Source organism: Oryctolagus cuniculus, chromosome 1, assembly GCF_051225735.1.
Source record: "Oryctolagus cuniculus isolate XC-2025 breed Fujian yellow rabbit chromosome 1, ASM5122573v1, whole genome shotgun sequence".
In the NCBI taxonomy this organism is placed as follows: Eukaryota; Metazoa; Chordata; class Mammalia; order Lagomorpha; family Leporidae; genus Oryctolagus; species Oryctolagus cuniculus.
The window spans coordinates 93,623,751-93,638,016 of record NC_142867.1 but is presented as its reverse complement, the minus strand read 5'-3'; the positions used below and the strand labels follow the sequence as shown (position 1 = coordinate 93,638,016).

General features: G+C 38.0%; 1 protein-coding gene and 1 pseudogene across 9 annotated transcripts in view; both read right to left on the bottom strand.

Annotated features, from left to right (window-relative positions):
• Positions 1-14,266, bottom strand: part of CEP126 (centrosomal protein 126) — a 147,980-nt gene that overhangs the window by 62,800 nt on the left and 70,914 nt on the right. For 7 of the 9 annotated variants that reach the window (XR_016233982.1, XR_016233981.1, XR_016233980.1 and 4 more), the window contains 2 exons: positions 12,274-12,349; positions 10,973-11,182 (listed from right to left, as the gene is read on the bottom strand). Coding sequence is in view for 3 of the 9 variants with exons in the window: in XM_070077346.2 (XP_069933447.2) it covers positions 10,973-11,182; positions 12,274-12,349 (286 nt within the window). In the remaining 6 variants the exon portion in view is untranslated. Of the gene's footprint in view, positions 1-10,972; positions 11,183-12,273; positions 12,350-14,266 lie in introns of those variants that run through there. The other 2 variants (XM_051849955.3, XR_016233983.1) reach the window with 2 other exon arrangements.
• On the bottom strand, positions 7,393-10,247 carry LOC149128518 (high mobility group protein B1 pseudogene; annotated as a pseudogene).

Sequence of the window (14,266 nt, the reverse complement as noted above, 5' to 3'; positions counted from 1 at the left end):
TACTTTTTTTCTAATTTTTTAAAAAATTTATTTAAGTTATACAAGTTTCATGTTCTTCACATGCACAGATTTAGGAAGATTATGATATTTCCCACTCTGTCCTCCCTCTTGCCCATGTTCCAACACTTCTTCCTCCTCCCTCTCCTATTTACACTCTTAATTTTTACAAATATTTACTTTAAGTTTACTTAATGATCTTATAGTTAACACTACAATAAGTAAAAGAGCTAAAAAATTAATATGAAGAAAAAACACTGTTCCTCAACAGAAGGAGACATGGGCTGTAAACAATCACTGAATCTCGAAATGTCCATTTCACTCTAATACATTACTTTTTAGGTACTCTATTGGTTACCACTGATCAGGGAAAATATTTGGTATCTGTCTTTTTGGGACTGGCTTATTTCACTAAGTATAATGGCTTTCAATTGCATCATTTTGTTGCAAAAGACAGGGTTTCATTTTCTTTTTACAGCTGAGTAGTACTCTATAATGTATATATACCACAATTCCTTTATCCAGTCAACAGCTGATAGAAATCTGGGTTGATTTCATATCATGGCTATTGTGAATTGTGTTGCAATGAACATAGGGGTATGGATAATTCTTTCATATGCTGATTTCTTTTGTTTTGGGTGTATTTCCAGGAGTGGGATGGCTGGATCATATGGTAGGCCTATACTCAGATTTCCTAGGTGACTTCATACTGTCTTCCATAGTGGCTGCACCAGTTTACATTCTCACCAACAGTGGATTAGAGTACCTTTTTCCCCACATCATATCCAGCATTTGTTGTTTGTCGATTTCTGTATGAGAGTCATTCTATCTGGAATTAAGTGAAACTTCATTGTGGTTTTGATTTGCATTTACCAGATGGCTAGTGATCCTGAGCATTTTTTCAAGGGTCTCTTGGCTATTTGAATTTCCTGTCTTGAAAAATTCCTGTTCAAGTACTTTGCCCATTTCTTACCTGGATTGTTTGTTGTTGAGTTTCATGAGCTCTTTATAGATTCTAGACAGTAACCCTTTATTAGTCGCACAGTTTGCAATATTTTCTCCCATTCTGTCAGCTGCTTCTTCACTTTGCTGAGTATTTCTTTGGCAGTGCAGAAGCTTCTCAGTTTGATATAATCCCATTTGTCAATTTTGGCTTTGATGCCTGTGCTTCTGGGGTCTTTTCCAAAAGTTTTTGCCTATGCCAATATCTTGCAGAGTTTCCCCAATGTGCTTGAGTAATTTGAGGGTATCTGGTCATAGATTTAGGACTTTGATCCATTTTGATAAGATTTGTGTGTAAAGTGTAAGGAAGGGCTCTAGTTTCACTTCTGCACGTGAAGATCTAATTTTCCTAGCACCATTTGTTGAAGAGATTGTCCTTTCTCCAGAGATTGATTTTAGCTTCTTTGTCAAAGATAAGTTGGTTGTAGGTGTGTGGATTGATATCTGCAGTTTCTATTCTGTTACACTGGTCTACCCATCTGTTTTTGTGCCAGTACCAGGCTGTTTTGATTATAATTGTCCTACAGTATAAGTTGGAATCTAGTATTGTGCTGTCTCCTGCTTTGTTTTTGTTGTATAAGCTTGGTTTAGCTCTTTGGGGTCTCTTGTGTTTCTATACAAATTTTAGCATCATTTTTTCTAGATCAGAGAATGTCATTTGTATTTTGATTGGGATCACATTAAATCTGTAAATTGATTTTGGTAGTATGGGGATTTTGATGATATTGATTCTTCCAATCCATGAACATGGAAGATTTTTCCATTTTTATGTCTTCTTCTACTCTTTTATGTTTTCTAATTTTCATCATAGACATCTTTGGCCTCCTTGGTTACATTTATTCCAAGGTATTTGATTTTTGGTAGATATTGTGAATGGGATTGATTTTAAAAGTTGTTTCTCAGCCATAGCATTGTCTGTGTAAACAAAGGTTATTGGTTTTTGTGCGGTGATTTTATATCCTGCCACTTTACCAAACTCTTTTAAGAGTTCTAATAGTCTCTCAGGGGATCCCCTATATGTAGAATCATGTCATATGCAAATAGGGATACTCTGACTTTCTCCTCAATTTGCATCCCTTTGACTTCTTTTTCTTGTTTAATGGCTCTGGCTAAAACATCTAGGACTATATTAAACAGCAATGGTAAGAGTGGGCATCCTTGTGTGGTTCAATCTCTTAGGAAGAATGCTTCCCACTTTTCCCCATTCAATAAGATGCTGGCTGTGGGTTTGTCATAAATTGCCTTGTGTTGTGGAATGTTACTTCTATACCCATTTTGCTTAAGGTTTTCTATACCCATTTTGCTTAAGGTTTCATGAAAGGCTGTTGTATTTTATCAAATGCTCTTTGCATCTACTGAGATAATATGATTTTTGTTCTTCAGTTTGTTAATGTGATATATCACATCTATTGATTTACAAATGTTGAACAATTCCTACATTCCAGGGATAAATCCCACTTGGTCTGGGTGAATGATCTTTCTGATGCATTGTTGGATTGGATTGGCTAGTATTTTGTTGAAGAGTTTTGCATCTATGTTTGTGGGGGAATGAGAAGGCCATGCCAAGATGGCCACTGGCAACGGAGCCTGCTTGGCAACAGGCTGTGATTGGATGGCTTTGGAAACTGCCTGGCAACAGGCTGTGATTGGTTAGGGCATAAACTGCCCCTTGACCAGATTGGCTGCCTCGGCTATATAAGCTGCTGTACCAACTGAAATAAATGAGTCTGCAGGCTGCTCGCCTCTGGCTTGCTTTCACCCGACTCCCAGGGTCTGTGTGGTCTCCGTGCCTCTTGCCCCCACTGCGCTTCTCCTCTCAGAATGAATCCACAGCAACATATATTCATCAGGGATATTGGTCTAGAGTCCTCTTTCTGTGTTTTGCCTTTTTCTGGTTTAGGAATTGAGGTGATGCAGGTTTCATAGAAGGAGTTTGAGAGGATTCCCTCCCTTTCAATTGTTTTGAGTATCTTGAGAAGAATTGGAATTAGTTCTTCAAATGTCTGGAGAATTCAGCAGTGAAGCCATCCAGTCCTGGGCTTTTCTTTGTTGGGAGGTTATACTGATTCTTTGTTATACTGATTCAATCCCCATTTTGGTTATTGGTCTGTTTAGGTTTTCTATATCTTCATGGCTCAAACATGGTAGATTGTATATGTCCAGGAATCTATCCATTTCTTCTAGGTTTCCCAATTTGTTGGCATTCAGCTTTTTGTAGTAATTCCTGATGACTCTTTTTATTTCTGTGGTATCTTTTGTTTAATTTCCTTGTTCATCTCTGATTTTATTGATATGGTTCTTCTTTGTCAATTTTTTTTTCAGTTGGGACAATGGTGTATTAATTTTGCTTATTTTTTCAAAAAACAGCTCTTCAATTCACTGATCTTTCATATTTTTTGCTTCAATTTTGTTGCTGCAGGCTGATCTCATCTTTATCTCTAAGCTGATGGCCACTCTGGCTCTCAGCTGTTGCAGTTGTGTGTTGCATCTGTGTTTGTGCTGTGTGTCTTGCACTTTTCACACAGGCCCATGGTGTTCCTCTTCCTTTTGTAGAATTTCCAGTGCAGTATTCTAATTCTCCCCTGATAGTTCATTTCCTACATTTTTTTTTTAAACTATTTACTCCTGGCCTAGTGCAGTACATCATTCTCTATTCTGCTATCTTGGAATCCCTCTTGAATAGTTTGAAGAGTACTGTAGCTACTACATCTTTTTATGTTTTGTAGAACTCAGTAGTAAAGCCATCTGGTCCTAGACTTTTCCTTGATGGAAAACTTTTGATTACTGCTTCAACTTCATTGCTTGTCAAGGGTCTGCTCAACTGAATACATCTTCTTGATTTAATACTGGTAAGTCATATGACTCCAGGAATTTATCCATTTCTGTGATGTTTTTCAGTGTATTAGCATAAAATTCTTCATAGTAGTTTTATAATCCTTTGTATTTCAGTGGTGTCAATTGTAATGCCTCCTTTTTCATCTCTTATTTATTTGTATTTTTTTTCTTCGTTAGTTTGGCTAGAGGCTTACCTATTTTGCTTTTCTTCTAAAAAACACAGCTTTTTTTATCTTTTTTTTTTTTTTTTTTTAGTTTCAATTTAATTTACTTTTCTCTCATCCTTATTATTTCTCACTTCTGGCTGATATTGGGTTTGGTTTGTTTATGTTTCCCAAGTCTTCAAAATGCATCACTGGTTCTTTGAGACATTTCTCTTTTATGTAAGCACTTAATGCAATAAATTTTCCTCTTAATACTTTTGCTGTAGTCAACATGTTTTGTTGTGTTTTTATTTATTTCAAGAAAGTTTTTATTTCCTTTTTAATTTCTTCAATGACTCACTGATTACTCAGTTCACATGTTGTTTAATTTCGAAGTGTTCTATTGTTTTGGTTGATCTCGAGTTTTATTTCTTTAAGGTCTGAGAATATACAAGGTATGATTTCAACCTTTTTAAACTTTCTGAGACTTCTGAGACTTCATAACATGTGATCTATTGTAGAAAATGCTCTATGTATTGAAGAGAAGAATGGAAATTTTGTGGCTTTTGGGTGAAATGTCCTGTAAATGTCTGATATGTTCATGTGTTCATTAGTATGTTTCAAGTCCAATATATCTATTGATTTTCTGTCTGGATAATCTGTCCATTTATGAGAGTGGAGTGTTGAAATCACCCACTATTATTGTATTGGAGTCTATCTCTCTCTTTAGGTCTAATAATATTTACTGTATATATCTGTGTGGTGTTGTGTTGGGTACATATATATTTATGGTTGTTTTGTCTTTTTGCTGAAAAATTATATTTTTTTCAAAATATAATGTCCCTCTTTATCTTTTTTGTTAGGTTCATTCATTTTAAAGACAGAGTTACAGAAAGAGGTAGAGAAAGACAGAGAGAATTGTTCCATCCATTGATTCACTCCTCAAATGGCCACAACAGCTGGAGCTAAGCTGATCTGAAGCCAGGAGCCAGGAGCTTCTTCTAGGTCTCTCACATAGGTACGGGGGCCAAGGACCTGGGCCATCCTCAGATGCTTTCACAGGCATATTAGCAGGGAGATGTATTGGAATTGGAGCAGCTGGGACTTGAACCGGTGCTCATATGGAATGCTAGTGCTGTAGGCCAGGGCTTTAATCTGCTGTGCCACAGTGTCAGCCCCACTTTATCTCTTTTTACACTTTTTAATTTAAGGTCTGGTTTACTTGATATCAGGAGAGTCACACCTGCTCACTTTTGGTTTCCATTTGCCTGGTATATCTTTTTCCAACCCTTTATTTTCAGTCTTTGTGTATCTTTGTGAAGTGAGTTCCTTGTAGCAACATGGTTTTTATCCATTCAGCCAACCTAAGTCTTTTGGTTGGTGGATCTAATCTATTTACATTCAAGGTTACTATTGATAAATAAGAACTGTCATTTTGTTGACTGGATAATGATTCTTCCTGCTCTGTTTAGTGAATTTGGTGGTAAAATGCATTTTCATGTTTACTTCTAATGCAGGATGTCCTTCATAATTTCTTGTAGAGTTGATCTGGTGGTGGTGAATTCTGTCAGTTTTTGGTTATCTGGAAAATACTTCATCTGTAAAGGATAACTTTGCTGGATACAATATTCTTGATTGGAAGTTTTTTTTTTTTAAGATTTTATTTATTTACTTGAGAGGCAGAGTTAGAGAGAGGGAGAGACAGAGAGAAAGGTGTTCCATCTATTGGTTCACTCCCCAAATGACTGCAATGGCTGGAGCTGAGCAGATTTGAAGCCAGAAGCATGGAGCTTCTTCCAGGTCTTCCACATGGGTGCAGGGACCCAAGCACTTGGGCCTTCTTCTATTGCTTTCCCAGGCCATACACAGAGAGCTGGATTGGAAGAGGAGCAGCTGGGACACAAACCAACATCCATGTGGGATGTTGGTGCTGCTGCAGGTGGAGGCTTAGCCTACTATGCCACAGCACTGGCCATGGTTGGAAATTTTTTAAAAATGTTTTAATAGTTCATTGACTAGCTTATAAAGCCTGACTGGTGCACTATTTCTTCACATTGTCTCATAGCCTGGCATAGATTATGCCAGGTGTGAGATCATTCTCTTTTACTGAATTTATACACAACAGGAATGAAAGTGGAAGGGCAGCTCTTTGTAATACAGGAATTTTTTTTCGACAGGCAGAGTGGACAGTGAGAGAGAGAGACAGAGAGAAAGGTCTTCCTTTTGCTGTTGGTTCACACTCCAATGGCCGCCGCGGCTGGCCCACTGCAGCCAGCGCACCGTGCTGATCCGCTGGCAGGAGCCAGGTACTTATCCTGGTCTCCCATGGGGTGCAGGGCCCAAGCACTTGGGCCATCCTTCACTGCACTCCCGGGCCACAGCAGAGAGCTGGCCTGGAAGAGGGGCAACCTGGACAGAATCCGGCGCCCTGACCGGGACTAAAACCTGGTGTGCCGGTGCCTCAAGGCGGAGGATTAGCCTAGTGTGCCGCGGCACTGGCTAATACAGTAATGTTTTACTAAAGTTTCAACAATGCTTGTTGAAGTGGAGCAGTACAGTAAGTTATTTCATCCACTTCCTCACCTGACCTCCTACCAGTTCCTGTCTACCTTTCCCAGTTTCTTTTCAACTATATACAAGGGAGTTGATGAAGAAGACACCTCACCCTAACACTCTTCTTTGGGATTAAGAAATCTAGGAAAGGGCAGGTGAACTAAGGCCAAAACAAAGTAAAGATTTTTAAGGAAGTTTTGACAGAAACACTGAGAATGACATCTGAGGGGCTAGTGTTATGGCTCAGTGAGGTTTTCTGTTGCCTGCAACGCTGGCAGGAGCTGGGTCAAGTCTTGGCTACTCTGCTTCCAATCCAGCTCCCTGAAAATGTGCCTGGGAAAGCAGTAAAAGATGGCCCAACTGCTTGGGCCCCTGTTGCTCACATAGGAGGCCCAAGTGAAGCTCTGGGCTCCTGTCTTTGGGTTGGACCAGCCCCAGCCATTGAGGCCATTCAGGGAGTGGACCAGTAGATGGAAGAATTCTGTCTTTCCCCTTATAATTCTGCCTTTCAAATAAAGTAAATAAATCTTAAAAAATAAAAGAAGAATGACATCTGAATTCAAATATGGGAAAAGGGCTACTGTGGAAAAATAAAGTCATAGTAGATGTTCTGCAATAATAGAGGGTTCAGATTCATAAGCGCAGGTTCTATGAGCTCTTGACACAATGGGAATATCAGCTGATACAGTCTGGGCTTGCTGAGCCAGATACCCTGAGGGCTTTCCAGTAAGCAGCCTGCCTTGCACACTGCCTCTTTCTGGCTAAATCTATAGCAAGAGTCCTTCAGCTCCATCATGGAGTACTCTCCAATGTGCTACAAGCTGTCCTTATGCTCTTCAGTTCAAGGAAGTGCTTGGCATATTTACTTTATGACTGGAGGGGATGCATGTTCACTCTCCTCTTCAATATCCTCTATATCATCCCTCCTCCTCCTCATCCTCTATATCTCCCTTGTTGTCCTCCTCTTCCTTCTTTTTATTGCTGTTTTCATCCTTGATGACTCCCTTGTTTGCTGCATTGGTCTCTCCTTTAGCTCGGTATGCCGCAGTATTCTTTTCATATTTTTCCTTCAGCTTAGCAACCTTTTATTCATCAGGGTGCCTGTCATCTGTAGCAATGTCATGCCACTTTGCTCACTGTTTGCAGTGTTGCCAATGGGTAGGCCAGGATGTTCTCTTGATTTTTTATGATACTTAGAACAGAACAAGAAAAAGGCTAAAGTCCTCTTGGGTGCATTGTGATCTTTGAAATTCTTTTTGGTTTTTCCTTCAGGAGGGATTTAGGTTTTCATTTCTCTTTCATAATAAGCCTTCTATGTTTCTGCCATGTCTTCAGATTTCCCCTTCTCTTTAGCAGCCACCTCTCTGAGCACTTCTCAAAAAACTCTCAGATGTTCACAGAAGCATCTGAGCACTTCTTGTGCTCCTCTTGGCAAGTCTATACAAAAAATGCCTATGATGACATTTTGCCTTTTGACTTTTCAGGATCTCTCTCTGCCCATGTTATTTTTTCTCATCAAGTCACACGGTCATCTAGTGCCCATATGCCTCTCACTTTCCTGGAGCTGTCTCTATGGAACACAATGTATTATAATTTGTAGTAGTGTTTTTGATAGATATTTTAATCCTAACTTCTATTTGAGAGTATTTCAGGCATGGAAAGCCAAGACACTCTGGCAAAAAAAATGACCTAAATGAAAGATCTCTGTGAGATACCAGCAGAAAGAACGGGCCATCAAAGAAGGAGGTACCTTTCTCTGAAGGGAGGAGAGAACTTCCACTTTGACTATGGCCTTGTCTAAATAAGATCGGAGTTGGCAGACTCAAGAGGCTTCCACAGCCATGGCAACACATGACAAGAGCCTCGGGTGATTACTGATGCCATAAATAAGAGTGTCAATTGTTAAATCAACAACAGGAGTCATTGTGCACTTACTCCCCATGTAGGCTCTGTTTCCTTAATGTGTTTTACTATGTGAATTAATGCTATAACTAGTACTCAAACAGTACTTTATACTTTGTGTTTCTGTGTGGGTGCAAACTGTTGAAATCTCTACTTAGTATATATTAAATTGATCTTCTGTATAAAAAGAGAATTGATAATGAATCTTGATGTGAATGGGATGGGAGGCAGCGGGAGATGGGATGGGAGGGAGTGGGAGATGTGATGGTTGCGGGTGGGAGGGAGGTCATGGGGAGGAAAAGCCGCTATAACCCAAAAGTTGTACTTTGGAAATTTATATTTATTGAATAAAAGTATAAAAAAGAAAAAATAGAAAAAACCTTCTTTTTGAATACACACTATTATATTGATTACTTTATGTAACCATTTCTCAATTTACCCTCTGAGACTGTGCATCTGAGATAATTTTCTGTTTGCTGAAATTTCAGAGTTCAAATTTCCTGTCTGTTGAAGTGCATTTGTTGTTTTGTCTGAATGTATTTTTAATTTACCCTCATTCTTTTTTAAAATAGGATTTATTTATGTGAAAGGCATCAGAATAACACACACACAAGAGGGACAGATAGGAAAAGTGAGAGAGAGAGAGAGAGAGAGAGAGAGAGAGAGAAACTAACTTTCATCTGCCTGGTTCACTCCTCAAATGGTCCCAACAGCTAGGTCTGGGCCAGGCCTAAACCAGAAACCAGAAACTACATCCTGGTCTCCCAGATAGATGGCAGGGGTCCAAGCACTTGGCCATCTTTCACTGCCTTTCCAGTGCATTAAAGTGAAGCTAGGCCAGAAGCAGAGCCATGACACTGTCTCCTACTCTCATTCTTGGGAGATACTTTCACTTTGAAAGATTTTAAATGTGAATTACTTTCTCTCAGTACTTTGAACACATTGTTCAATATTTACTGCAGTTTTCTCTTTTTGTTGCTGATTAAACTTTAATGTGATAAATGTCAGTGAGGATTTTTTATTTACTCTGTTTGAAATATGTTCAGTTATTAAACCTGCAGGTTGGCACTATTAATTAGATTGGAAATTTGTCAGTGATATCACTTTAAATTTTGCCATCTTGCCCATTTCAGACTTTTTACTATGCCCTTAAGCTCTATTTTGTATTTTCCATGTCTGTCTCCCTGTACTAGATTCTGGGTATGTCTTCTAGTTTATATTCTAGCTACTGATTCTCTCTTCAGATGTCTATAATCTGGTGTTTTTAACTATCTGTTGAATTTTAACTATCAATTATCATATTTTTTATTTCTAGACATTCTATTTAGGACTTCTTTTTTAATTCTTTTCTTACTACCTGACTATATTTTTTAAACTTAATTACTTTAAAACATATAACCACAGTTATTTGATAGTCTGTGTTTGGTAACTTCATTATCTAAAGTCTTTTTTTGGAGTCTGTTAATTCGGTCTTGTGGTTACTTCTTTTTTCATGGTGCCTTTTTTCTTTATGGACTATTATTTAGTTTTTTTTTTTTTTTAATTACAGACAACTCATTTTCTTTGGATTGCATTTCCTGTTTTTTTTTATTATTTTAATTTTTTTTTGACAGGCAGAGTGGACAGTGAGAGAGAGAGAGACAGAGAGAGACAGGTCTTCCTTTTCCTTTGGTTCACCCCCCAATGGCCGCTGCGGCTGGCACGCTGCGGCCAGCACACTGTGCTGATTTTGGATTGCATTTCTGATAATTCTTTGAGGATAGCAATATAGACAGGTTTCTCCAGAAGAGATACAAATTTACTTTTTCCAGGCATTTTAGGGCACTACTCACTTGGGACCACTCCAAATTAAATTCTTTGCTTGAGGTTTTAGAGAAGATCACTCAGGTAGTATGAATATGGGCTACAAATTAGCATTATACTAGACAGTGGCTCCAAATTCTCAGGATGATTCTGCACCACTCCTCCCTAATCTGTTCAACAGCAAATTTCAAGAAACTAGCTGTGAAAATTTGTATAGGGCAAAACTCCTTTGGTGGCTCAGCTTTACAGTAGGAAGATATTCTATGAGACTGCTTAGATCCTAGATTTTTGTTTCCTGTTCCCTTTTTATCCGGTAGGCCATGAAAAACAAAGTTCAATTTCACTCTGTGAGTTAAATATCCACAAGATAAAAGCTAGCTGCTTATCTTTCTGGGTTCTTATCAATATTTATATCTTTGTCTTAAGGATTCCTTATACTGTTACCAACACATCATTGTATTTAAGGTTTGAAAAATGCTGAATCAGGAGTTTATGATTATTTTGAGGGATCATCCATAAAGATCCTGAGCTTCTCCATTGTTGAAACAGTAGATTATTCATATATCCCTAAAAGACAATTTTAACTGCCAAAGAATTAGAAGTAGTATGGTATATTCAAATTGTTATCAATTGTTATGTACTTAATTAAGTAGGTAATAATCTCAACATATTTTTACTTTAAATTGTTTACATATAAAATACAACATTTATTACAAGGGATGTTTTTCTATACTTACAGTGTAATCTTTCATTAAGATGATCAAGAGATTGTAGGATCTTCTGTTCTTCAGCTGATAATGCACAGATGTTGAATTGCTGAGTCTTATTTAAAGCCAGACTTGGTTTCTCTCTCTGCTTGCTCTTTATTAAAGCTAAAATTTCATCCTCAGGTACTGATGCATTCACCAGGTTTTCAGCCATCAGAAACTCAGAAGTACTATCTGAAACTACATAAACTTGTCATCAATTATTATCTTATTCATTTTGCCTTTGGGATCAGCCTTTGCACATACTTAGCTGACACAAGTTTGCAGGTATCCACTTTACAAATAGTAACACAGTAAATATTCTGATACTCTACATTTTATTTATCAGGATAGTCTACATTTAGTATCTTAACATTCCTAATAAAATATTCAAAATGATGGCAGTGAGGTAATAAAATTTTTCTAGTGTAACCTGACCTAAAGAAAAAATTACATTATGCTCAGAAGTTTTTGGGTTGTATTTTTGTTATTCATTGGTAGTATAAATAGAAATGGAAGGAGACTGTCTTTATAATGGTAGTAAAATGAGTTGAAAGAGTAAGAGAGAAGGAACTTAAGGAAATATTAGAAAATTGAACCAATAGTTGAATAAAACTGACAACCTAGAAACAGATCCAATTAGATTAAAAACATACAATCAAACAAACATCAAAGACTTGAGAGGAAGACAGAGAGAGTGAGCTATCTTCCATCCATTTTTTTTTTCATTCTCCAAATCATAGCAATGGTTGGTGCTAGGCCAGGCTGAAGTCAGGAGCCAGAAACTATCCAGGTCCCCCATGTAGGAGGCAGGGGCCCAGGTACTCGGGCAATCTTCCTGCATTCCCAGGCACATTAGAAGGGATATAGATTGAAAAGGGAGTAGACAGGACTGGACTGGTGCTCCAATTTGGGATGCAGTTTATTAAGAAGCAGCATAACCCATTATATAACAATGTCAGCCCAAAATTAATTTAATGTGCAGTATTTCATTCAACAAGTATTTACTGGGTACTAATTACATGCAAGGTACTATAGTTTTAATTATGGCAATCTATCCAAAGAAATAATTGAAAAATAAGGAAATAGATTCTTATAGAAAGATGTTCAATAATCATTATCTAGAATAAATAAAAATTGGCAATAACCTGAGCAAGCAAAGGTGAGGGCAGTTCAAGTTCTAAATGGTGGTTTAACAGTTAAATAATATCTAAACACATGAAAAAACACACCTAAGAAAACAAAAACATTGGGAATACAGTTCAGAGGAAAATATTTAAAATAAAACGTACCTTCGTCAATATTAGATGTACCCCTTATAGTTTGTTTTGGCTCACTTGAAACTAGCTGGACACTTGGTCCAAAATTCTGTAAAAACACAATATTAAGCCAGAACATAGAGCTTTGTTTAAAATTAATGATAGTGTGTGTGTGTATATGTATATATATGTATATAATTGTATATATACATTTATATATATATATAAACTTTAAAAACTTTCAATTGCTCTATTTTCAACTATCATTACTTATGTAAGTTGTCTCTCTCTGTATTTTTTTAAAAAAGATTTTATTTATTTATTTGAGAGGTAGAGTTACAGACAATGAGAGGGAGAGACAGAGATAAAGGTCCTCCTTCCATTGGTTCATTGCCCAAATGGCTCAGTGGCCAGAGCTACGCCAATCCGAAGCCAGGAGCCAGGAGCTTCTTTGGGTCTCCCGTGCAGATGCAGGGGCCCAAGGACTTGGGCCATCTTCTACCACTTTCCCAGGCCATAGCAGAGAGCTGGAATGGAAGAGATGTAGCCAGGACGAGAACCGGAGCCCATATGGGATGCTGGCGCCACAGGCAGAGGCTCAACCTACTGCGCCACTGAGCTGGCCTTGTCTCTCTATATAGTTTAAAGATTTCTTAATTCGAGTTACTGAGAGAGATACAGAGCAGTATCTTCCATCTACTGGTTCTCTCTCCAATTAGCTGCAATAGACAGTGCTGGGTGGAGCAGAAGCCAGGAGAAATGAACTTGAACTTAATCTGAGTCTGCCACATGGGTGGTAGAAGCCCAAGCACTTGGGTCATCTGCTGCTTTTCCCAGGCCATTAGCAGGGAACTGGATCAGAAATGGAGCAGCTGGAACATGAACTAGAGCCCACATGGGATGTTGGCATTATGTGCGGTGACTTTACCCACTATGTCACAACACTGGCTCCATTGTATATATTTTTTTGAGCAGAAATCATTGCTTACAGGAATAAGGCCTTCCTATAAAAGATGAATATTAAATAAAACATAGCATTTCCACTGAAAAATTTCCAGCTTGCAGAGTTGTCTTGGATATTATGAAGAGGGAAAGTAAGTTAGTTAGTAATCAAAAGTGTTAAGTAAAGGAAAGATTAAAAATTACATTAAAGTTTACACCTGGTTGTTTGTTATTATAAGGGTAAATCACAACTACTAGTTAAAACCCTGATTGTGACTATTGCCAAGGATAGGTAATATTTTACATGAGGAAACTTAAAAACACAAATAGCCAACCCATACTTCATATAACCTAGAAAAGGGGAATTTCAGCACAGGCAATAGTTAAGTCCACCTATTCTATACTATCTGAGAGACATGTAGTTCTACTTTCCTTCTTTATGCCCATGCTGTTTTACTTTTGAAAAGGTTTGTTTTCTTTCAGACAAAATTGCCTGGGTCTGACTACATTTAGTGTTTGTTCTGTCTCATCTGAAGAATAGCTGATGCAGATTTTTAAAATTTTTTATTATTAATTTAAAATTTTTAAAATTTTTTTGAAAGGTAGAATTACAGAGAGAGGGAATGATAGAGAGAAAGGTCTTCTATCTGCTGGTTCACTCCCCATGTGGCTGTAATGGCTGGAGCTGAGCTGATCTGAACCAAGGAGCCAGGAAATTCTCCTAGGTCTCCCAAGTGGATGCAGGAGCCCAAGGACTTGGGCCATCTACTGCTTTTCTGGACCATAACAGAGAGCTGGATTGGAAGAAGAGCAGCCGGGACATGAACCAGTGCCCAGATGGGATGCCAGCACCACAGACGGAGGCTTAGCCCACTACACCACAGTAGAGCTGGATCCATTGATGCAGATTTTTGACATAGCTCTCCTTCAGTACTTTTCATAGTCCTACCTTATCCCAATTATAGACTCAAGACACTTTGGACTGCAATGCTGATGAAAATTGGCAATTGTGCATTTTCTATTGTTCATCTCTTAGATTATCTACACACAGAAATGATGGGCTACAAAAAAATCCAATATGTGT